Here is a 24,139-nt window from a genome sequence, read left to right as displayed (position 1 = left end):
TCGTGTGGCTCCAGGCTAATGATGTGCAAGGAAAACACAGCCATCCATAAAGCCCCAGTGCTGTCCCCGTATTCTTCATTTATTTTGCATTTGATTATGCCACAAGTCGGATCTTGTTTCTTTCCTTTTTTTAAAGTTATTAGTTCAAATATTAATGTAGGGATATGGCATATATTGCTGCTCTTGATTGATGCCTTCCCAAAAACAGGAAGACGTGCTCGTATGAATTTTAAGAAAGTAGGGGTCCTGCAATGCCTTGCCAGAAGAGTTTTTCAGATACATAATTTAGATGCCCTCCAGGCAGGCTTTCAAGGCATTTTTGCTGGAGGGCAAGAAAAAATAACTATGACTGTTAAAAGTAAATGATTTTTGCTAATGCACAATTAATGCCAGAGAAAAGCACAGAAGGGGAAGACGGTGATAGAAACTTCTGATTAAGTGAGCACCCTACCTTCATGTATATCTTTTTTTTTTTTAATGATAATGATCATGATCAGTGGTGCAGAGAGCTAAAAGTTTTCATGTCATGCAAATGCTGAGTGCAGGGTCATCTGAGGAGTGTGTGAATGTGCGTGCTTAAGAGGTGACAGTCCTAGGAGGGGCTGAGAAGGCAGTGTGTTATGTGCAATGAAGTGACACAGTTACTGTCACCTATGCAGACAGCCTAGAATATATAGACTACAGAACATTTAACTTGATTACCCTGCAGTATGTGTTCACCGTGGGCATGGGGATGCATTTCCACCGAATGGGTTTTCTGATGGCAGTTTTCCCACATTGGATTCCATAATTGACAAAGAGCTACTGCACTGTGTCAAGCACACAATTATAATTGAATTAATGATATGGGCAAGTGGGAGACACACAAAATTAACATTTGAAGAGACCTGGTTTAATTTTGTCTTTTACATATTTGTGTCTCCAACTATCCTTTAATGAAAGAGAATATACCTGCTTAATGGATTTCTTTCAACAAGCTTAGCTGAGCTCATCATTAGCTGCACATTGTTGTTGGAACCCTTTCTGTGTTGTGTCTAATGTATTTTCATTTTTTTTTTTCTACCAGGGGATGGTTTAGACAACAGTGTAGCTTCACCTGGCACAGGTGACGATGATGATCCAGACAAGGACAAAAAACGCCAGAAGAAAAGAGGCATTTTCCCCAAAGTAGCAACAAATATCATGAGAGCCTGGCTCTTCCAGCATCTCACAGTAAGTCAAGATGAAAGAGAAAGTTTTGTTGTTTTACCTGCTGCTAGCATACTATACAGGTTGATAACAGATTTTTTAAAAAATAAGGTGCCTGTTTTCCCTTTCTTGAAATCTGATGACTAACGGAGCAGTTAAGGTTTTGCCAACTGTCACTACCCACAGAACACCCTCTAGGAAGGAGGACTTTTTTGTTTTAATAGGCCAGGAATGGACCTTATTATTCAGAATGGTCTAGGGCCCTACACAGCATGTGTAAATAAATTTGTTATTTATGCTAAAAGGTGTGAGAGCGACTTCAGATACCGCCACCGCAACCAAGGGAAATGGCTCATGAATCCATAAACGCTGCTGATTACACTCTTAATGAAAGCCATCTCCTCCAGGAGGCAAATAAAAAAAAAAAAAAGAAAGAAAGAAAAAGAAAGAAAAGCAGCGCCTTGCCCCATGCGTGTCCAAGCTCATGGTATCAGGTGCAACTGTACTTGCTGGAGCCGCGTGCAAACAAGGCCCATGTTTATGTGACAAACAGAGGGTTCTAGGTGCTGTAGCACCTTCGTCTATAATGTGGAGATTAAAGACTCTTTTTTAGCTGTTTAAGTCCATTTTGTTATAAGCTCACCCTGTTCAGTTCTGGGAAAAGATCAGCTCTGCCACATTTTTAAAGTAATAGTGGATCTTTACCCTCCTGTTTGCATTCGGTTTTATGTGTCGGTGTATCCCGTTGACTCTGAGACTCTCATGACCAAAAAAAAAAATTTACAGTATATTCTTACAGAGGAACCAGGCGCTCATATTTTACTGTTGGCTTGGAAATTCTGGGCAAATGGTAAAGGTGTCAGAGGCGGCTGCTTGCTATGATATTGTTTTCAGGCCATTCTCTTTAGGCTAATGCTTAAAAATAGAGTAGCCCGCTGAAAGCTGAAGGTCCTCTTTGATTATCCAACTTGTGTGTTGCCATGCTGAATGACATTAGTTACAGTGTCATGGGTCCAGGACAAGGTTCCACTTTTATTTATGGTGGTGGCTGCCACTCTGCTCTCGCAGTGGAGCTCCAGAGGGCAAGGGGTGCAGTGGTGGCAGGGAGGGCCGAGTGATAAATTCACATTCCTAAATCGGCCATTTTGATGTAAGGACATTAGTAGCAAACTAAGGTGTATCGATCTGGCCTGTGGTGTCAGGATTAGCTGGGAGGACCAACGAGGCTGCCCCGGTGTAGTGGTTATTCTTGCCTTGCAGCTATGGCCATTTCAAAGGTCAGGGCCCTGCACTGACTCGGCTCAGAGGAATTAGACAGAACATGCGGTCTCTGGGCTGATTACTTAACCAAAGACAAAATAATGAGTCCTAAGCAAATACTGACTAATTGAAAGGGCTGTAAATCCATTACATATTGGTCAGGGATAATCAGGAGTATTTAATCACTTTTATCTATTCAGGAGCACTGAAGCTGCAACAGCAAAGCCCTGAACCTTGCCATGTGGCTATTATTCTCATCATTATCAAAATTACTTCACAGCTGTTCTTTGCTACATCACCTCAGCTGGAGATTTACTAACCTGTAAAATGTTTTTAATTTGGAAGTCGAGTGAGTGTGAGGGGAGGGGCTTCTCGTTTTTTTAACCGAAGGTCGGTTTGGTTAGAGTAGCAAGTTAGAAAGGCAGGGTAGGGGCGCACGGAGGGCAGGCACACAGCTTGCTCCCCGCGAGCTCACCTGTTTGGCTTCCCCCCCCCCCCCCCCCGCTGTCTTCCTTCATGCTCAGCCCTTCTCGGCCGAAGAGAGATTTCCACCGTGGCTTTCCAAGCAAACATCTCCATGTATTCGCAGTCCCTCAGTAATCAAAGTCAACATCCCAGAACAGCCGAACCTGAGAGAATTCAGCTGCTCTGTTTGCAAAGGAGGAAACTGAGACCCAGAAAGGGAAGTGATTAACTCAAGGTCAAGCTGCGACAAGGACCCAACCTTCCCTGTCCCCAGCACTGTGCCTTTTCCACCACATTATGATGACTTTGCTGAAACCCTTATCCTCTTTCCCTGTGGCCTGTAAATCTCACGCAGCCTCCACCACCAATACGCTCGGCGTCACGGTGGGAGATAGGGAGAAGCCAAGTGCCATTTTCTGTATTTGCTTTTTTTTTTTTAAAGATTTATTTATTTATTTGAGAGAGAGAAAATGAGAGAGACAGAGAGCACATGAGAGGGGGGAGGGTCAGAGGGAGAAGCAGGCTCCCTGCTGAGCAGGGAGCCCGATGCGGGACTCAATCCCAGGACTCCAGGATCATGACCTGAGCCGAAGGCAGTTGCTTAACCAACTGAGCCACCCAGGTGCCCCTTCTGTATTTGCTTTTAAAGCTTCCTGTTCCTCCAGTCTCTCTGAGTAGAGAAGACTTTCTTTGCACCTTTCTCTTCAAGCCGACTCTCTCCTTCACCGGCCGTATTCTGGGCCTTGAGTCTCCAGTGTCAGTGTCCGGAGCCCTTTCTGGACCTCCCACCTTGTCCTGTCGGTACCTTATCTCCCACCTCCCTGCCCTGGGCTGAACCCACCGTGCACTGTGGTCACTGGTGAAAAATTGTGGGTGGCCAGTGATTGCTGGGCACTCCTTGTGGCTTTGCTGTGCAGGGGGCTACAAACCAACCACAGCACCTTGTCTCCGCCCTGAGAGTGCTTTCAATCTGGTTAAAGGAACTCGAGACTTGGTGCAGAATTGTACGGCCAGCTGAAAATTTTCATGAATACCTGTCCTTGGAGTGGGGAGAGAAGAATCAAAGAACCTCAGCCAGGCAGTCGGGAAACCGGCCTTTTGAGGTCAGCACGCCCCTGTAACCGGCTGAACCACAGTTAAGCCCATTAAGTTCTCTGGACCTTCCGTTGTCCCATTTTTCAAACGAGAGGGACACAATGCAGGGTCTCCACACTGCAGGGTCCTTTCCTGCACCCATAGTGCTGGGTTCGCCTCAGGAGCACGTAGCCAGAGCCCCGTTCTGTCCCAGCCTCTGGTCATCCTTGCCTCCCTGTCCCCCTTTCCTTTTTAGTCTCCGCTAAGTGCTTTATTTTTCTCCTCCCCCTGACCTTCTTTCACAACATGCCCCTTTCATTACTTTCTCCCACTGGCTTTGTCTCCCAGTCTTTCCGTCTGCTCCCCTCCCTTGCCCTTTCTACACCTCCCTTGTATCATGAGGAAATTCTCCTCAGCTGGCTTTCTCTTTGAAAAAAAAAAAATTTTCCCTCTTCATCCAGATTTCACCCCAACTGCAGAGAAGAGGTTCAGTCACTCTGATGAGGATGGTCCTGTAAAACTTTTACTTTCCAATCTTTAATGAGCTGAAAGATTTACTCAGCTATAATTTTGAGCTCAGAAACCAAGAATAGAGACCCCTAACTAGCGACATGTTAATTTAGACTTTTCTTAAGTGCACTAACAGGCATGAGGAAGTCCTTGGAAATAGAGATGCCCACTATATTTTTCTGTCACTTAATTAATTTCAACTTTCAAAGTGAAATGTTGGCTCTAGCTCACTGAAAATAGATGTAGTCTAAATTATTATTTCATGTAAATTTCTTCACAAATGCATGATTCAGTGTGCATTCCTCCATTCTTAGTCTCTTTAACATTATTTCAAACTGGTTTGTTCCCTTTTGTGCAGTATGACCTGTTCTTGTATTACAATAATCCCCGATGTACCCTTTTTTCTTTCTTTTTTTTAAAAAGAAGCTAATTGAATTATCTCATTATTTTAATTTGTTAAGCAAATGTATTTTGCATCTCAGGATGTGTTCTTAAAGAAGGGGGCTGCTGAGGCTTTGCCCCCTGAATGGGCCATTGGCCCATTTTGACATTCATGCATTCATTAACTAGCAGAACATAAAAGAACTCTGGTTGTATTTTTTTTCCCAAACACCCAACCAGCATGGAGCAACTTTTTCCAATAAGCCGCAGGGGTCTCTCTACATATGTTCTCAACTGCAAGCTATTGTCACCTATTCTGAATACCTCAAAAGGCTCAGAGAAAAAAGAAGCCCACCTCAACAAAGGCCAACTGTAGCAATTGTTAAGCCTTAGTCTCAATATGACAAAAATCATTAACCTTCAGTTTTCTTGGAAGAACGAGTCCCACTACAACTGTAACAGTTAAAACAATCTCAAATTCCTGTGCACCACCAACTTTAGGGGAAAAGGTAATTCGCTTGCAGCTGATTGATTATATTGAAGGAGATAGTTAAACTAAATCCAAAGTGGCATTTAAATAAAACAAACTATTGGATGAATTGAGGAATATCCGTATTCAGAGTTAAGCACTTTGAATTTAAATTTAATCTGAGGCTAGATAATTCATTTCTGGTTTCTGACTACCAATTTCCAAAGTGTCTTTTAAAAATCCCCTTTAAAAAGCTCATAATAACTTAAAAAAAATAAACCCATATATGTATATGTGTGTATATATATATGTATGTATGTTTTTAAATTATGTATATATTTAGAAATTCACCTCCTGGAAATGTTCTATATACGATTACCCCCTCCTGTACTGGTTGATGGCTCTGCCTGGCTTCTCAGACTAAGAAATCTAGTGAAGATTGAAGAAAGAATCTGTTGGAAATGTATGTGCTTTTGCTGGAAAGTACCCAATGGCAAAAGAACTTAGGGAAATCCTAGGGAAGTATATTCCTTTCACTAACACATGAAGATTATGGTATCATAAAAGTAAGCCTGCCATTACAACTGTTTTCATTTGACTTCAAAGATAGTTAAAGAAAGAAACAGCAAGAAATAATACTGGGGCTAACGGTTTATTCATAACCATGAAACACTCTTCCACGCCAAGAAGCCCTTAATGTGCTCAGTTAGGCTCTCAGGCACCTCCACTGGCCACCTTCGAGAGCTTTCTAGTTGTGCTGCAAAGAATATATTTGATCACAGAATGAAAACTGGAAGTGCTCACACACAAAGACACCCCTTGCTCATACCAGTCTCTAAAGTTTTTCTCATTTGAAAACACGAGGCTAAAGCTCACACTTAGGGGATGTGGGACTTCTTTCAAAGATATGTGTGCAGAATCAGAAGCAAATTAAAGTGAGGTCATATCGTGCAGCCTTCTTGAAACTGCAGGTTCTAAAAACTGTGCCCTTTGTTCCGGGCAAAACGCTTTGTCCCCCTCTAGACCTCTGATGGTGAGGGAGAGTGATGAAGCCTGCCGTTCACGCGTTTCGTCGTTTGGCTCCTTGTCTATTAGAGATTGTTTTATGGGATTTTGTAAGGGTCTCTGGTAAGAAACATGAGTTTTAAAGTTTATCATCCTGCAGAGACCATGTACCCAAGTTATGAGTAAATACAGCTCCGTGTTACCGTAGAAGAACACGTATCTCTTCTCCAGGGAGTTCATCGAGACCATATGACAGTCAACTTAGTCATCTCTCACATTTTTTACTGTACCCACACAGAGGCATGCACATACACATGAGAGACAGAGAAAGACAGAGAGACAGAGAGATACTGACTTAGACTATTTTGCCTTTTAACTAGTTCTCTTCATCTTACGTAGACCGAGATGGCTTCTTTTCTTAAATGAGGTGATCCAGTGTCAAAGTGAAGAGCCCAGGGCCTGGCTTTCTGACTAGGGGAGGTTAGATGAGTCCTACTTGAAAAGAAGCACTAAGTGTCCTTTCGTGGGGCTTTCCAGGCATAAGATTCTACCGTGTCGTGACTATCAGTTATTCATTATCAGGGGCAAAGCAAAACAAAACACAGGGCCTAGAATCTGCCACATAGTAGATTTTTGATCTTGAGCAGCTACCTTCTCTAAGCCTCATCTTCCATATCTGTAGAATGGGGATAATTCTAGAACCAACTTAGGAGGGTTATTGCAGGGATTGCATGAGATCATATAGATAATGTAAAGCATTCAGTCCTATGCCTGGCTCTTACAGTAAGGACATAGTATAATTCTTACTGTAATCTAGCTGATTGACCAGCAGGAGCCTTTGACCAGTGGAACTGAGCAGCTGAAGTAACCACTTGCTTGCGCAGTCTGTGTGAAATGGGGAGATCAGGTTTTCCCAAACAGGTCCCAGATGCCCCTCAGCAGGAGAGAACGTCATCTAAATCGTGCCTTCTAGAGCCGTATAAACATTTGATGGCTGCTCAGTTATGCTAAATGATAGCATCCAAGGGTCCTGGTGCTAATGGAAAGCCAGAGTACGCTGGTGAGCCTTTGGGAGAGGGAGAGGGTGGAAGGTAAAGAAGAAACCTGTTACGGAACAGTTCAGAATGCCTCAGCTGGGTCCTCCTTTTGATAGAGAATGCTCCCTTTCACTGTAAGAGGTCCAGTATGTGAACAGAATCTAGAGTCTCCAGCTTCCTCAGAGTGTTAAAGTCGAGGCTGCCTGACAGACAGCATGTTTTTTTTTGTTGTTGTTGTTTTTTTTTAAGGAGTCACTGAATGTGAAATTAGAAGACTGGGTTTGAGCTCTGTAATCTTGGGTAAGCTAGTCAACCTCTGAACCTATTTCCTTATCGAAAAATTAAAATAGTGAATATGTGCCCTACTTAGCTGGTTGGTTGCTACATCGGATGATGTAGTGAATGTGTGACTGGGATGTGCCGCACAAATGTTGAGTATTTTGGTTTTTTGGTTGCGTACTTGGGTTTCCAGCTGCCCGAGCTCTAGTAGTACCTCATGAGATCAGCAGGGGTGAGAGATGCCACGCTGCCAGCCTCGTTCATCTGTACCCCAGGTTCTCTACTCGTTCAGTCCACATGGGTGTCTGTCCTTGGAGACTCTGATCATTCCTATCATGAGATCTCTTTCGAAGGGCCTTGAATGGTAAACTGAATCAGTATTCCATGGACGTTAGTTATTTCTACTTGAAAATTAGTGCCTTTATGATGCTGAGATTGATCTACTTAATACCAATCGCTATAGGCCAAATGAATACCAAATATAAAATGTTGGACTTAGGCCATGAGAGATGGCCTCTCTCACATTCAGAGAGCTAGATGAGCCCTGAAGACAAGTAGGGCTGCTGGGCAGAGAAATCCTTATGTGGAAATGCATATGCAGAACACACAGCTGAAAAACAACAGCAGAGAGGACTTCCCACAAACATGCAGCGCACTGAGGCTGCCCCTAGCTGTAGCCCTTGCATTGTTTTTCTGCTGGCCAGGAGAAAACATCTGTGAATTATTTGAATGGAACCTTATACTGGAGATCGTCTGAATTGGTGTCATCTCTGTTTAATTTCAGGAAATGATGTCACAATGTATTAAATAACAATGCTGGGTGATTTATTTTCCCATGGACATGCTGTCCTAAGCATTCCTCTTCTCTCACAATGTTTCCAATTAACTGTAAGCTTGAGTGTTCTTCCTATTTCAGAATGATTTTGAGGGGTGGGGGCGGGAGATGGGGGTGGAAAGAGTGGTAATTTCAGAGGTTTCCCAGGTTCAGAGCTAATGGCACATCCATCATGTCCTTATTGGGACAGGGAGGGTGCTGAATGTCGGGGCTGTGATCACCAGTGCCGACCTACAACAGTGTTGGGTGGTTTTAAAGAATGTCTAAAAAAGGCAGCCGGAATGTTCTGATCCTAGCTGTCCAAAGAGCCACCAGTTAGTTTGAATAGCGACCTGCATACCGTAGCTTCTGTCTTGATCAAAGTTTCTATGCACTCCCTTCCTCAGTAAAGAATAGAGGACATAAGTCAATTCCGTGTGCCATCTGTCGTCGTTTTTACAATTTCTCAAATTAAAGAGACAGGCCAAAAATCTAATGTTGTGTTGAATCCTAGAAGCTCCTCTAGAAGAAATAAAATTGCAGCTAAATTTACTTTGACTCCCTTGAGGAAAGGAAAAAGTTGCATGTCGCTGTGTCATAACCTTTTCCTTGGAGTCCCAATTTGGTGTTTGGGATCAGAGTGTGAGGGGCTCTGCACATAAAAGCTGATGTGTTTGGGACTCCGCGGCTCTCGTCCACGTTCCGAATGGCTTCGAGGTCAAGTCCCCAGTGCAGTGGTCGTGGCAGTGGCCTTCCATGTGGGTGCCAAGGTGTGCGGTCTCCTCAGTACAAAAACATTTGGTCAAGATATTTCCAAAGTATATCAAACAATCCCATTTAAAAAGAAGTTCAGCTGAGATAGATTAAGAAAATTAAGTCCCAGATTATGAGCGACTAGCTGACAGACACATTTTTAAAATGAGCAACTGGGTGAGAAGATTGAAGAATGAAATGCTTATTAAATTACCATCAAAAAGACACTAAAATAATTATTAGCTCAAAGTTTAACACCCAGTTTCATAAAATATCACTCTAAGTATAATTGTTTAAAAATACGTTATAGAATTCAAAGAGATGGAGAATGGAGGACCCTTGAATAAAAGAAAATAGAAGGCATGTGCATATCTGAATATTCAGCTATTTAAAGCCTCCAAGAATAGAGTGCCATTAAATGCTGTTTAGCGAGACCTGTGAATATTCATTCAGATCATAGAGAACATTTCCATTTCTTCACTCCACACGACCACAGTTTGTGAGTGTATTCCATGGAGAGGTGGTGTTATTGGGACATAAAGGCCAAGGGGACTGAGTCGTGGGAACACTCACTGTCCCTCAGCTTTGCTGCAGCAGGACAGGGTCATTAAAGTCATCTTCATGCTCAGGGTTAATTTTGATGTTAGAGACCATTGCTGCACAGATTTCAGACGACTCCTGAAAACGCCCTGCCTTCTCTGTGCTAGAGTCTGTCTTTGCAGTTTGGAACAGACTATGAAGCGTAAAGGTGATATCCTGCCCCACTGCTCCTGTTAAGAAGTAGTGACTTGGGGAGGAAGCAGGAGGTTGGTTGAATGGAATTTGCCTTTAGCACATTAGGGAGCAGGGTACCACTTTCTAAATTGACTGGCAGCCGTTGTTTACAGTATGCAAAGTAATCATGGGCACCCTTTAAAGGTGTATTATCCTCTTAAAACATAATAGTAATGCCATTTTCATGCTTTTACATTTGCTATTCATATTTTGAACTGCCAAGTCCCAAATCTGCCAGAACTGATTTAAGTTGTTTTTATCTAATAGTGGATAAGTTGTCAAGTCACAATATAATGGCAGATAATTTTTCTTAAACTATAGTTTTACTTCTTGGTTGTAATAGGTAACATGAGTATTTGTTGACTCTGACTTGATTGTCCACAAAAAGAAAAATTACAACTCAAGAGATTATTATTGTGGGATTCTGAGATGACAAGAAATGAAGAGAATATTATTCTCTAGTTCCTCTGAGCATTATAGAAAATTAACATGAGCCACTAATCAGCCCTCTTCCAACCATCCTGCCTCTCAGTTTACTGATATCCGATTTGCCTAACATAGCCTGATAACAAAGATCCACCCTTCATCCTCCAAATCTTGGTGCTGCTCTTAACTTAATTTTAATACCTCAGTTTTCACTTCATTATATATATGTATATACATAGATAGATTGATTGATTGATTTACTTGTGATTCACAAATATTCCAGAATTAATTTTGACTTGGAAATAGCTGGCAACTCCATAACTAATAATTTTGGTAAGGATAATCCCATGACTCCAGTCATACTTCAGTGGTAAAATGGCTTTTTTCTCACCCTGGACACATGGTATGACCCTGTCATAAGCCGACAACCCAAGTGTACTGGGAGTGGTGTTACACTAGTCTTTTAAAAAGAAAAAAGCTTCTATCAATAGAAGAGATGAATGCTGGATTATTCCCGTAGGTTTGGTGACATGTTGGAACTCTATAAAAGCAGCCTGATTTTTTTCCCCATGGTGAAAAGTTACAGGTTCCATTTCAGTGTTCCAGGATACCTGCAGGCAGCTCATGAGTTGTTACACTTGTCTTAAACCTTGCCTCACAATGAATTAAAAAAAAGAAAAGAAGAAGAAAGTGTTAAGAGGGCACAGGCAATATGAGATCACTATTAGTCAATTATCGGCTCAGTTCAGTTTTTGCATTAGTTTCTAGCAAACCATAAGTTCAGATCTGTGTGGCAAATCCCACCTACCACTTGATGGCATTTCGATGAAGACTCTTCTTACGGCTTAATCCTGAAGCTTTTATGTTTGCTAATGAACTGCTTAAGTGATAATCAAGTATGACAAAGTGAAAGGCATCAGTTTTTAATATGATCTCCCTTACCAGCCTGGGCAGCCTTTCAAAAACAGTTTGAAAGTATGTATGCATGTCTATGTATGTATGTATGTATGTATTTTTGCAGAGCAAGTTTAAAGAAAAGTGTGATTTGGTTCTCTTTAGTTCTTACATGCTTGTATTCTCTTGTCAGTATCTATCCCAAATACTATCCCCACCCCTGCTTGTTTAAAATGTATATGTGATTAGTTAAGTAAACAGGAGGTGCTTAAATTCTCTTGAATCTGTGGTTGTGCCTGATTGGGGTAGACAGTGGGAATGTTTGGAATTAAAGAATCAGTGCTTTGCCTACCTTTGATAGTGAGGACAATCTGTTAATTTTTTGTGCTTTACAAAAAGAAACAAACATCTCAGGGCAGGGAGAAAGAAATACCTACTGTTGACAGGAGCACACACACTTACCCATACACACATCAGAGGCAGCCCAGTTAGGATCATTGTGAAGTTATTTGAATAAGATCTTATTCTCGGCTCAACTTTTTGCTCTCTCAGCTATCTTGGGCAAGTCATTTAATTTTCTGAGTGCTGGTTCTTTCACCTTGTTGTTTTGAGTTAGCTGAGATTAGGAATAGCCCTTTGGAAAGGGCAGAATACTATGAAAGCATAAAATGATATTAATGTCTTCATATAATCCACCGAAATAATTAATTTGCTCTGTCTTAGCTCCATGAAACCTGAACTTGGATATGGGTGAAATACTCTTCAGAGGAAAATATTGTACTTGTTTCTTTTGACCTAAGTCTGTTTGGAATGAGGATCAAATCCTACAGTTAGCATGAAATGTACAAGGAGAGGGCAGAGACCTTATGGACCATTCATACTGTGGCAAGGTTTATAAGGGCATCATGAGTGAAAGTAATTTTTAAAATTTCATAAACTCAAACTTAAGAGAAAGAACTGGGTGAAAGATAGCAAAGAAACCTCACAATGAACTTACTCCCACTTGTATTATTACAGCTTTGGAGCAAGCTCCTTGGGGATTTGGATATCTTTGTTCTTTGTCCATAAACTCTTCATCCTGAGAATTAACTGGTTCACCAGTCTCCCACTTTTCATGCTAGCCAAGCTGGTGAGAATGAGCAGCTTTGCATCTCTAAATCCTAGGAGAGACATAGAATTATTTCTTTTCAGCAAGACACTAGTGAGGTTATTTTATTTTTTTCCGAAGATAGTTTCGATCTGGATGCTAAATCAGGCTACTTTTGATTCTACATCCAGAGATTTGTGAATGCTGCAGCTCATAAGACAGAATCCTGTTTGGCTAAAACATAGAATATGTATGGGAGAATAGTGGGAAAAGCTTGGAAATGTATACTGAGGCCCTAGGTTTAGACCCCATAACCCAGATATCCAGGTGGGGAACCTTTATGGAAGTTAGAAATGGTGATACTATGGTTTGAGAGTTGAGGCTGATCTTTGCAGAAGCAATGCTTGGAACCATGGCATTGGATGAAGGTAAGTAAGGAAGAGAGCACAGAAAGAAGGGGTTAGTGGAGAGAATCTCTTTGAAAACTACGTTAAAAGGGAAGAAGAAAGAAAGTAATGAGCAAAGATAAAGAAATCAGATTAGTAGGAACATAATCAGATCATGTGAAAAGAGAAGGAGTTTCAAAGCAGAGGAAGTAGATTCTGCAAAAAGATCAAGGACAATGATGACTAAAAATAAGCCTTTGGATTTGGCACTTGGGAGTCCTGGTCTACCTTTGAATTCTACAAGCTGAGGAGAGAGCACGCGAAGTTGGAAGGGAACAAAGGAGGAGCAGAGGACAGTGCGTGGGATGGCAGGTTTCAGCAGTGGGGGTAGCAGGGGGGAAGGGAGCTAGGCTGTAGGTGTGGAGGGGTGGAGAGGCTGACAATGCATAAGGTGAGGTTCCAAAGGAGGAAGCCAGTGAAGGTGGAGGTCAAAGCACAGGTAGAAAGGTGGGTAGGAGTCAGACACCTTTTGTAACGAATAGGAAGAAAGCTGAGGACGTTCAGAAAAGAATTGCTCTAACTGGATGAGTGGGAAATGTGGAGAGTGTGATCGGGAGCGAATTAGGAAGGCGTAGCAGTGCAGCCTTGGATCAAGAGGGCCAGGCCGGAATGGACCCTCTTGGCACCATTTCATCCTTCCCCAGGCAGAGCTCAGGCACCCAGGGGCGGGAAGAGGAAAGCAGACAACAGGAAAAACTTATGCCTAGGTGAGAGGGAGAGTTTGGTTAGAGAATTCTTGAATGGCTGACTAGTTAAGTCAGAATTCCGATGAGATATTCCTTTTTTGGATCATGACTGAAAAATGATTCTGCAGTTCATCTGAATAATGAAACAACTAAGAAAAGTCAAGATATTTTTGGAAAAGAAAAATTAGAGAGGTCTTGCACTGAGTATTAGTGAAATAGATTATAAAGCTGCACGATATGGCACTGGCTACCATAATAGGCAGAATGATCATTTGAACGATATAAGAATACACAAATCAATCCAAATATATGGAGAAAGTTATTAATTTTAAAGGCATCACTTTAAATCAATTGAGAAAGGAAAAAGTAAGTCAATAAGTGTTTTTTTTGGTTAATGGTTTAACTATTTTTGAAAAAACAACCAATACCCTCCATTGAAGTAAGTGCACATTTAAGAGTTCTTTGAAGGAAATCTATTTCTTCTTCCTTTATTTATTTAGTAAAATCCTTTCAGAGCATACAAACAAAGGAATTACAAAGAAAAATGGTGGGGGCGCCTGGGTGGCATGGTCGGCTGAGTGTCCAACTCTTGGTTTTGGCTCAGGTCATGGTCTTGGGGTAGTGAGATCAAGCCCCGCTTTGGGCTCCATGCTCAGCACAGAGTCTGCTCGAGATTCTCTTTCCCTCTCCCTCTGCCCCTCCCCCTCCTAAGGTAAATAAATAAATCTTAAAAAGAAAAATGGTAATAGGTTTAAACAAAAATAAAAAAAGCTTTTGAATGTCAAGAAAACACCATAACATAAAGGCAGACATTAAAGTGGCAAAAATATGTGCAACATCATATAATAGGCAAAGATTAGTGTCTTTAATAAGTAAAGTGTAAAAATCGATAAGGAAAAAAGTACAATGAAGGCACAGAATAGGTCCATTCACAAAAGAAGAAATACAAATGGACAATAGGCATTTGAAAAATGCTCAAGGTGATTAGTAACCAAATCAATTTCAAAAAGAAAAGCAACAACATACTGTTTTTTCTATCAAATTAAGAAAGACTAAAAACAGTTAGTATCCAGCACTGTCCAGAGTAGAAGGAAATATCTGCCTTAATAATGACAATAAAAATTGGCTTAGCCTTTCTGGAATTTAAACTTGTAATATGTATTACTAATCATGTTCCTATCTTTTGATCCAGTAATTCAGTTTCTAGGAGTTTATCCTAAAGAAGAATAAGAAACATACACAAAATTATGCAAAATAACATATGAAGATATTATTTATGACAATAAAACATTGAAAACCACCTTTATTGCTATCTATAGGAGACCATAATGGGATATTATGGTCTACTGTGTAATCATTAAAAATTACAGCTTCAAAAATATTTTGAGGTATGGAAAAATCTCTCAATGTATTATCAGGTAAAATAAAACAGATAAGGAAGTGTTTTGTTTTTTTTTTTAAAGATTTTATTTATGAGAGAGAGAGTGCACATTAGCGGGTGTGGGAGGGCAGAGGGAGAAGGAGAAACTCTCCGCTGTGCAGGGACCACTGAGCAGGGAGCCCGATACGGTGCTTATTCCCTGGACCCTGAGATCATGACCTGAGCTGCAGGCAGATGCTTTAACTGACTGAGCCATCCAGGTGGAAAGGGCAGTGTTTATGATATGATTCTACTTTTGTGAAAGAAAATATATATGGATATATGCATAGAGGAACAAATAAAATGTTAACAGTGATTATCTTTCGGTGGTGAGATGTGGGTGACTTTTTAGTTTCTTCTTTATACTTATTTGTATGTTTTCAATTTTCTATACAATGTGCACTGTATTTATAGTACACAACAATGCATTTATTCTAATAAAGAACCATACTGGGCGGGGAGGCTAATAACGTTGGGAATACAGGGAGCCCACTGAGAAGTTGCAAGTCCAGATAAAGCAGGGAAGGAGCATTTTAAGGTCTGTGATTTTGGAAATACAGTATCTCTTTGTGGTGAAATCCAGGGCTGATGAAGTAGAGACAGATGACACTGGAATTAAGAGATGCAAGATGTTAGAAAGGTCTTTGCCATATATATTGAAGCCTTCAAAAGCAGAGGCAAGCAATGGGGGGGTGGGGAGAGGAACCTTCTAGCTTGTGTGGAAGCCATTGGGGAAAGTGGAGGTGGCTTAGAGGTCAACATTCTTCTAGCAACAGTGATGGTGAGGAATGACTGCAAATGCCGAGGACTTCATGAGGAAAGTGAGTGGAAGGCTTTAGATCAGGGGCTGGGAGCAGGAAGTAAGAGAGAGAAGGGAAGAGAGAAAAGTCTGGCCTCTTTTTCTGGATACCAGAGAGACTGGTAAGGAGGAAAAATGGGTGACTTCAGTGGGAGAGTGTCTTAGTTCAGGCTGCCATAACAAATACCAGAGACTGGAGTGGGGGGCTGCTTAAAAAGCAGAAATTTCTTTTCTCTTAGTACTGGAGGCTAGAAAGTCGAGGATCAAGGTGTTGGCAGCCTCAGTATCTGGTGAGAGCTTTCTCCTTGGGTTGCAGATGGAGAAACCTTCTTACTGTGTCCTCACATGGCCTTTCTTTGGAGAGAGAGAGAGAGAGAGAGAGAGAGAGAGAGAGAGAGAGAGAGTGTGTGTGTGTGTGTGTGTGTGTGTGTGTGTGTGTGTGGCGGGGGCAGATCTCTCTCTCCTCCTCTTCTTATAAGGCCACCAATCCTGTGAAGTTAAGACCTCACCCTTATGACCTCATTTAACCTTAATTACCTCCTAAAAGCTCTACCTGGAAATGTCATTGCAATGGAGGTGAGGGCTTCCACCTACAAATTTTGCAGGGACCCAGTTCAGTCCAAAGCCAAGAGTTTTTAGGGCAACCTATTTCAGGACAAACTCAAGTTTCAGAAAGTCAAGGCTAGGGAAGTTCTGTTTGCAGAAAAGATCAAAGTTATTTTTGTCCCTTGATACAGCAGGTAAGGGTGAGGGCAAAGTGGCCTAAGTTAACTTAGGAGGTGGCGAGACAGAACAGAATAGAATGCCAAGAGTCATGCCATTGGGATTGCAGCCCTTTGCTCAGAAAGTTGTCTAGGATACTGTCAAAGATGGGAATGGAAAAACCAAAACACACATCCCTCAAATGTTTCCCCAAAGCACCTGGATGGCGGGGGGAAGGAGGAGCAAAGAAGGCCTGATGATGACAACTCAGTTGGCTAAAATAAACCACAAATAGAGTTCCTATTTTGATCGTGCTTAAGGTTTGTTTGATCTAGCTGTTTTTCTTTAGAGTTCAGTTTTACATATGTTTCGGCGCCCCAGCCAGCTTGTGTATTTTCCAGATTTGGTTTTTCTCCTATTCCTTCTCCGGTGTTTCGATCTGGGAGGGGAAGGACTAAAGGATGGCAGACAGGCTCATTCCCTGGCTTGTCAGGCAGTGCTCTTGACCCTTCCTCAGGACCTGTGATTAATACACGCTTTGTAGAGGAGACTTGGCAAACCCTGCTCTCCACAGGACTCAATTCATAATTCACAGCGAGCAGGAGGAGCAGGGTCTTTGTGGTGGCTTGTTTGCTCTTTGCCGCACAAAAAGCAATGCGTTCTGACCTTCACTGTTATCTAATCAGGAAGTAGACAGTCCTGGAGTGTGGTGGAGTCCTCCTAGGGCTCTCTACAACTGTAAATTATGTTCGGGCTCCCCGGATCTGGGGCATGCCACACTTCACATTACTATTGTGTATCTTAAAATAAACAGCATCGCAAGCTGTTTATTTTGGTGTTACTATGTATGCAATTTTTAAACAGTGGTTACTTAAACAAATGTCTCTGTTCCCACAGCACTTGAAAGCCCGTGTTTGCTCCTGTGGTTTTGGGTTTTGTCACTTCTGTTTGGGTTATATCTGAAATCCACACTGAGCCCTCAGATGAAGCTGGTGGTACCTAGACAGGACCTGTGATTGGACCTTGTCCTTCCCCCCGTGCAGCTCTCTTCCCCCCATTCCCACACTTCCCCTACCCTCAGGAGCACCATAGGTACATGCACAAACATGAAATTTTTGTCTTCCCCTCAGAGCACCCAGTTTATCCCCATGAGTCCTCAAGAGGGTCCTTTACATTCCTGGATGCTGTACCATTTCATTGAAGAAGTGGTACTGTGATGCTTGGGTCATGAAATACTACTACCAAATACTCATTTAAAATTGTTGTTTGAGGGGCGCCTGGGTGGTTCAGTCAGTTAAGCAGCTGCCTTCGGCTCAGGCCATGATCCCAGGGTCCTGGGATCGAGTCCCACATTGGGCTCCTTGCTCAGTGGGGAGCCGGCTTCTCCCTCCGCCTCTCCCCCTGCTTGTGCTCTCTCTCTGACAAATAAATAAATAAAATCTTTAAAAAATAAATAAATAAGTAAATAAGTAAATAAATAACATTGTCATTTGGGTGCTGGAGACACAGTGCATACTCCACGGACACAGTCTGGGCAAGATGAATGAGAAAGAGGGCAGTGGACAAAATGGACAGAAAGATAACTAAAGTTTTAACAATGACTTGCCCAGGGACCTGCGTCTTTACACTCGTCTGCATACAGGGGTAAAATAGGGAGGTACAGAGTCTTAGTAACGCACACAACTCCCAGGGGGCCACTTATTAAATAGCACGGTTTCTTTGGGCAAGTTCTTTAACATGACTCAGTCTTCATCTGTAAAATGGACAGGATTGTTGGGGTGGGAGGGGGACCAGATGAAGTAGAATGTGTAAAACAGTCTTGAATGAGGTTGCTACTGAATAATTAGTCTTCCCCTTCCTGCCCTACCCCTCACACCGTGATGAATTACAGCTGTGGGTGGCCTGGGCATGGTCCCATCAGCCTGAAGCTGCACGTAATGTAATGTGGGAGCCTCAGTGTCTGACATGGTCTGCTGCTGCGTGGTGTTTGGGATAGCGTTACCCAGAATCCATTTGGCCATTAGAGATGGGGCAACAGTACTCCAGATGTCCTTCTCCATTCCTTGGTTTGTTTTATCATTTAGATACAGGCACCCCATTATGCAAGATATTTTGTGTGTGGATTTTTAATTCTAAATACACAGAAAACAGTGATCATACAGTGATTGAAAGCATGTCTCTTATTAGCTGAGTTGCCTTGGGCAACTTATTTAACCTTTTCATAGCCTCAGTTTCTTCCTTTGTCAAATGGGGGTGATAATAATCATGCCTCCTCCCTGGGTTATCACAGTGCAGAAGGGAGATAATGCATGGGCAAAGCATTTGCTACCTTGTCTGCATTAAGTACTGAGGAAGTTAGCTCTCCTCATTATGTTTGCCCTTTAAGGGGGGGATGCGGTTTTTTAATTTTCATAATTATTTTGAAAGTGAAATAAGTTCAGAATTCTTGGTGTCATTAGCTCACCTCTGTCCTGCACACCACAGAATCCCGTTTTCTCTGAAGGAACTAATCACAAATCCATAAGAGGGGTATGAGAGAGAGATAAATGGGGATGGCAAATAAGACTTGGTGGTAACTTGGTGATTTCCATCTTCCCTCTTCCAAGCCAAGAGCGCATCCTGTCATCTGTCCTTTCTGTGGCTGGCCAACCTTATGACATACCCTAGTTAGTGGTATTTTTCTTTTCATTGGTTTATCGTCTTCCTCATAATTAGACACAATCTGGCAAGCTTTCTGTACATGTTTATCTTTCCCCTGTTTCAGCCACCTCCAGCCCCTGTACTGAATGGAAGTGCATTTGGTTTGACTACATTTCCATTTTTCCTCATTTCTTTAATCTCCTATATGTCACTTGCCTCTGGAGTTCAGATAATTGTATTATTTGCTATTGGTTTGCCCCACTGGAAACAGCTCAAGATTCTTATTACAAAGAGAGTGAAGGAGAATGTACTTTTTTGCCCCAATAACATTAGATGGCATGGTGACAACTGTGTGTTTGTTAAAAAGCAGTTAGCACAAATTAGAAATACTTCACAGCAGATGTGTTTTGTGAAAGGATATGCTAAAAAATTAAACAGAGAATACTTTCCGGTTATAATTTTAGAAAAATATTGTGCAATGAAGCAAATTTACAATTCATTTAAAATCAACCTTTTTATAGAGTGTGTGCCTTCACGATAAAATTTTGACAATTCTGCAATTTGTTTCAGTGTTTCATTGAGGGGGTGGAAATCCATCTGCTAGTTATTTTGGGGGACACCATTACATCAATAAAATGATTCCAAAGTTGTACACAGACTTCATTTTAAATTAATGTGTAGCTGTTTTAAGTGTAAGTGACTTAAAGGTAAAAGTTCTTATTATATGCATAGTAGGAATTTCTTTTTCCTTCTGTCATACACAATCCCAGTGTACTGTACTCTCCAAGAATATTTATGGGCCCTGGGTTCTTGCAGACGTTTCTTATTTTTATTTCACTGACCCCTTTTTTAGCTGCTGGAGGGGCATCTTTTTTTTTTTTTTTTTTTAAGTTGCTACCATTGATATAGTTGCTCTTAATCACTGTCTACCATGTTGTGATGTAGGTTCTAATAACATCCCATTGGGTGGCTTCTGCATGCTGGAGGCTTACCAACAGCACTGGCCTTTGATATTTGACTCACACCAGGAAAAAGAAAATGCAGAGGAAAAAAAAAACAAAAAAACCCCCCCAAAACTGCAAATAGAAAAAAGAACAAAAACTAGAGAAAACAGAGTGAAATCAAAAACAGATAGCTTTCTGTGAGCCGCTTAGTTTGCCATGGGAGCAGCGAAGCTATAAATCTCAGCAGCGTTTGGAAGCTGAACATGAGGCTGCTAAATTTATCATTCATTCTTTGTTGTTGGAGGGAGGGTAGTGAGCTGGCTGACTTGACCAACTTTGGTTGCTGTCCTCCATCAATGCCATTTCGTTTTTCTCAGAACACGGAATCAGAATTTGTCTTTTGCTGAATCAAAAGGATCCTGGGGATTAGACCAACTGTAGGGAAAAGAAGGGGCATGAAGGACTGTCTTGGAGTCATCTATGTGTTGTGAAACCGCGTGATTTCTTCCAACTCATGACTACGGAGCTGGGGTGCCTTTCTTTCTCAATAGAAGGAAAAGGGATACACATCTCCTGCTCTCAACTCTGAAACATTTAAATCCATCTGTGGAATGTAAAAAGCGTAGAGAAAGAAACTTCCCTGCCACGAGCAGATCTGAAGCTTGATGAAGCCGAAGAATCCCCTCCTTTTGTTTGCACTAGTGTTCTCTGTTGCACTGCCCAGGGTGGGGGGGGGGGGGCGCGGGGAAGGTAGAAAGCAAGCTGGCTACAGATGTGACTAGCTATGAATATTCATGAGTGCCATTGCTCCTCTCCTACAGCATCCAGGCCTTTCTGATCTCCCTCTTGCACAGCTCACAGATGCTCCCCCTTCTACCGCCTCCACGTCCCCCACCTCAAATCTGCCCTCCCTGACCAACCCTTGAACAAGATTGCAGTTTCTTTCGATCACAGCCTGGCATGATACAGTGATCAGTGGCCTTCAAAGTGTGTGTGTGTGTATGTGTGTGTGTATGTGTGTGTGTGTACATGTGTGCGAATATAGTCTTGCATCAAAACAAAGGGGGGAGAAAAGAAAAAAAAAGTAATTATCCACAGTTTTATGAATCCAACTCCCCTTAATGTTCATTATTTAAACCAGCAGCAATTACAAGTTCAAAGGGGTTTGGAGGGCCAGCAACCCGCATAATCACTGCCAAATTAAGCGGGACTCATTCGTCACAGGAGAGTACACTCTGAGCAGTGAATCATGCATGCCGTGACAGGCTCTGATTTACATAAAGCAGAAATCTGTGCCCTCTGGGGCTGCGCATTACTTTGTCTTGGTAGCCTGGTGATACGTGGCTTTTCTTTTGGTGTTGGGAAGCTGACGCTACCTTACACGTGGCACGGCATCTCACTAGCTGTTGACAGTAGTCACTCACGTTAGTGTGGGCTTGTGTTCATGTCGCACGTGGGGCCATGTTGCAAGTGAAATTCTCGTTCTTGAAGAGAATTTATTTCCCTAAAGTTTGCACATTAGGTAGTTTCATGATTGCAAAGACCCGAGCTTTGGAGCAGTTGTGTTTCCTATGACCCTGGTCTGTTCGGGTCTGTAGTTAAAATCTGTGATATAGGGAAGCAAAACCCCTTGGACCTGAGGCCTCAGTAGGCCTAAGGGGGTGATCTGTTCCCCAGCCTGAAGGCATTGAGGAGTGCCCCCTAAGGCCCTCTCCTGTTTGGCATTGAGTGTTACCTGGTGACAGGTACAGTCAGTCCTTGAAGGAACCTGTGCTCTACAGCTGGGCTTTCTGTTTCCAAACTTTAGAGGTTTTCCAATGAGGTAGTTCAGGAAACCTGCTTGAGAGCTGTCATCAGCTATTGAAATCTCTTGGGTCTAAATGATAAAAATTCCAAAATTGAGTTCAAATGGAAATGCATTAGGTTCAGAATAATGACGGAAGACACCCAAACAATATATGTACCTTTTTATCTCCTATTTTTAGATGTTCTTGAATGTTCTGTGTCATCCTTTAGGCAAAGCTTCATACGGAATTATCCCTCATTTTTCCTTTTTTGGGGAGAACTCATCTTTCCATTTGTGGCTAAATCATCTTGGTATTATGTCACCCCCGCCTCCCTCCCCTTCCTGTCATTATCTTTTCCTCGTTTCTCAGATACAGAGCTGCATCCACACTTAGGATTTGAAGTGCTTGGGATTTGAGAATTAGGTTGGCAATTTTGGAGATTACCTACACTTATGTTTTTTTTTTTTGCTGACTTTGAAGTGCAGATAAAGGTCTTGTGGTTTCGTCTCTTGTAACTGGGTCTACACTACACATATATCAAAGCCATGTGGTTTAAAAAGTTCTTTGAAGCAGATCACAGTAGTTTTTGAAGCGATGTGACAAAATGGACCCAAGGCACCTTCAGACTGGCTTCCTGGTGTTCTACGGTTGGTAACTTTCTACTACCACCATGCAAAGACTTTAAAGGGGGTTTCACTTTACACTTGGTGTCTGGAAAATTTGTTTTCCCTGGGTTCTTTCCCACATTCTCTTCCCTAAAAGCGTCCATTAAGGGGAGACTTGGGATACGTTGTCTCTCCTGCTGTAGGTCTACGTAAGGTAACATGTTTATTTACACCAGAAAAAGGAGTAAGTCAGGAATCTCAGTCCTGGGTTAGTCCAGTGAAGCAACCCAGTATTTGCCAGGTCAAATGGGCAAGTCTTTTAACCTCTCTGAGGGCCAGTTTCCTCATCTGTAAAATAGAGAGACTCATCTCTCTCCTAACATGTTAAGTTGTTGTAAGGAGTGGTGGTTTTTGTGATTTTTATTCCATTGCCAAAGCTCTGAGCTCATCAAGCTGAGTTTCTTGTAAAACCGTCTTTACCCCCCTCCTTTCTTCTGCTCATCTTTGTTCCTCAGAAGCAAGATCCTATCACCCTGTTTCTTCAGACCTTATTGTCACATTCTAGCTGAGCTTTCCTGGAAGTTGCCATCTGGCATTCTGAGTGGAAGGACTCCTCTGGACTCAATGAAATCTTCCAAACCAGTTTTCTTTCTCCCACACACACCTCTAGTGCTCTCGTGAAGAATCATCAACATTTTGACCTATGTCCTCTTGTCTCTCCTCCTCCTCCAGAACAGATCTTTTTTTTTTTTTTCCTGCTTGCATAACTTCATGCCTTTTAAAAACCAAATAGTGCCAGGTTTTTAGGATCACTGAGATTGAAATATACATTTAGAGAAGAAAAGGATTGATAGAGAAGTGTATGCACTGTAATGTACCCCAGAAGTGCTCATTAAATTCGGATTGAAGAAAGATCATTCTCACCCCTCTTCTGTCGGTCTGAAAATGTAATCAGTAGTCTGCAAGTCCGAATAGGATTTATAAATAAATTACTTAAAGGTATTCTCACAGAGGGCGCCTGGGTGGCTCAGTTGGTTAAGCGACTGCCTTCGGCTCAGGTCATGATCCTGGAGTCCCGGGATCGAGTCCCGCATCAGGCTCCCTGCTCGGCAGAGAGCCTGCTTCTCCCTCTGACCCTCCCCCCCTCTCATGTGCTCTCTCTCTCTCTCATTCTCTCTGTCTCAAATAAATAAATAAAATCTTTAAAAAAAAAAAAGGTATTCTCACAGAGAATTTAACATAATTAAATTTGTGTACACTAGGGTCATTTTAGTTGGCATACTGACAGAAATAGTCCCATGATAGTCACCTTGTGTAGCGTACTGATAACACCAATGTATGTAGGACAGCATAGAGATGCACACCCATGCATGCATGCATGTGCACATACAATCAAATTATGGTAAGGTCAAACCCATACAAACTAAGTGAAGGTTTATAGCATTTTCTCAGTGAAATTCACGGGGCATTGCAGTGGGCACATTTCACCTGTGGGGTACTTTGTAACTGGCCTATGAGGAGGATGTATGATTAGATTCAGTGGTTCACTTAGTGATAAAAATATAAGCCTGCTGTCTTTGCAAACAAACTGTGCATCGGTCCATTCACATGTTTCTTAGCAGTCTATGGTTTCTAACATGACCATACCATTGGGAAAGGACGGAGGAAGAGGGAGAGGTTTTAATGATCAAATT

General features: G+C 42.0%; 1 protein-coding gene across 8 annotated transcripts in view; it reads left to right on the top strand.

The window, feature by feature from the left end:
- Positions 1-24,139, top strand: part of MEIS2 (Meis homeobox 2) — a 202,591-nt gene that overhangs the window by 62,246 nt on the left and 116,206 nt on the right. For all 8 annotated transcript variants that reach the window (XM_021695676.2, XM_021695675.2, XM_044918326.1 and 5 more), the window contains exon 8: positions 1,067-1,212. In XM_021695676.2, coding sequence (XP_021551351.1) covers positions 1,067-1,212 — 146 coding nt within the window. The remainder of the gene's footprint in view (positions 1-1,066; positions 1,213-24,139) is intronic.

Source organism: Neomonachus schauinslandi, chromosome 9 (assembly GCF_002201575.2).
Source record: "Neomonachus schauinslandi chromosome 9, ASM220157v2, whole genome shotgun sequence".
In the NCBI taxonomy this organism is placed as follows: domain Eukaryota; kingdom Metazoa; phylum Chordata; class Mammalia; order Carnivora; family Phocidae; genus Neomonachus; species Neomonachus schauinslandi.
This window is presented reverse-complemented; position numbering and strand designations above follow the sequence as displayed.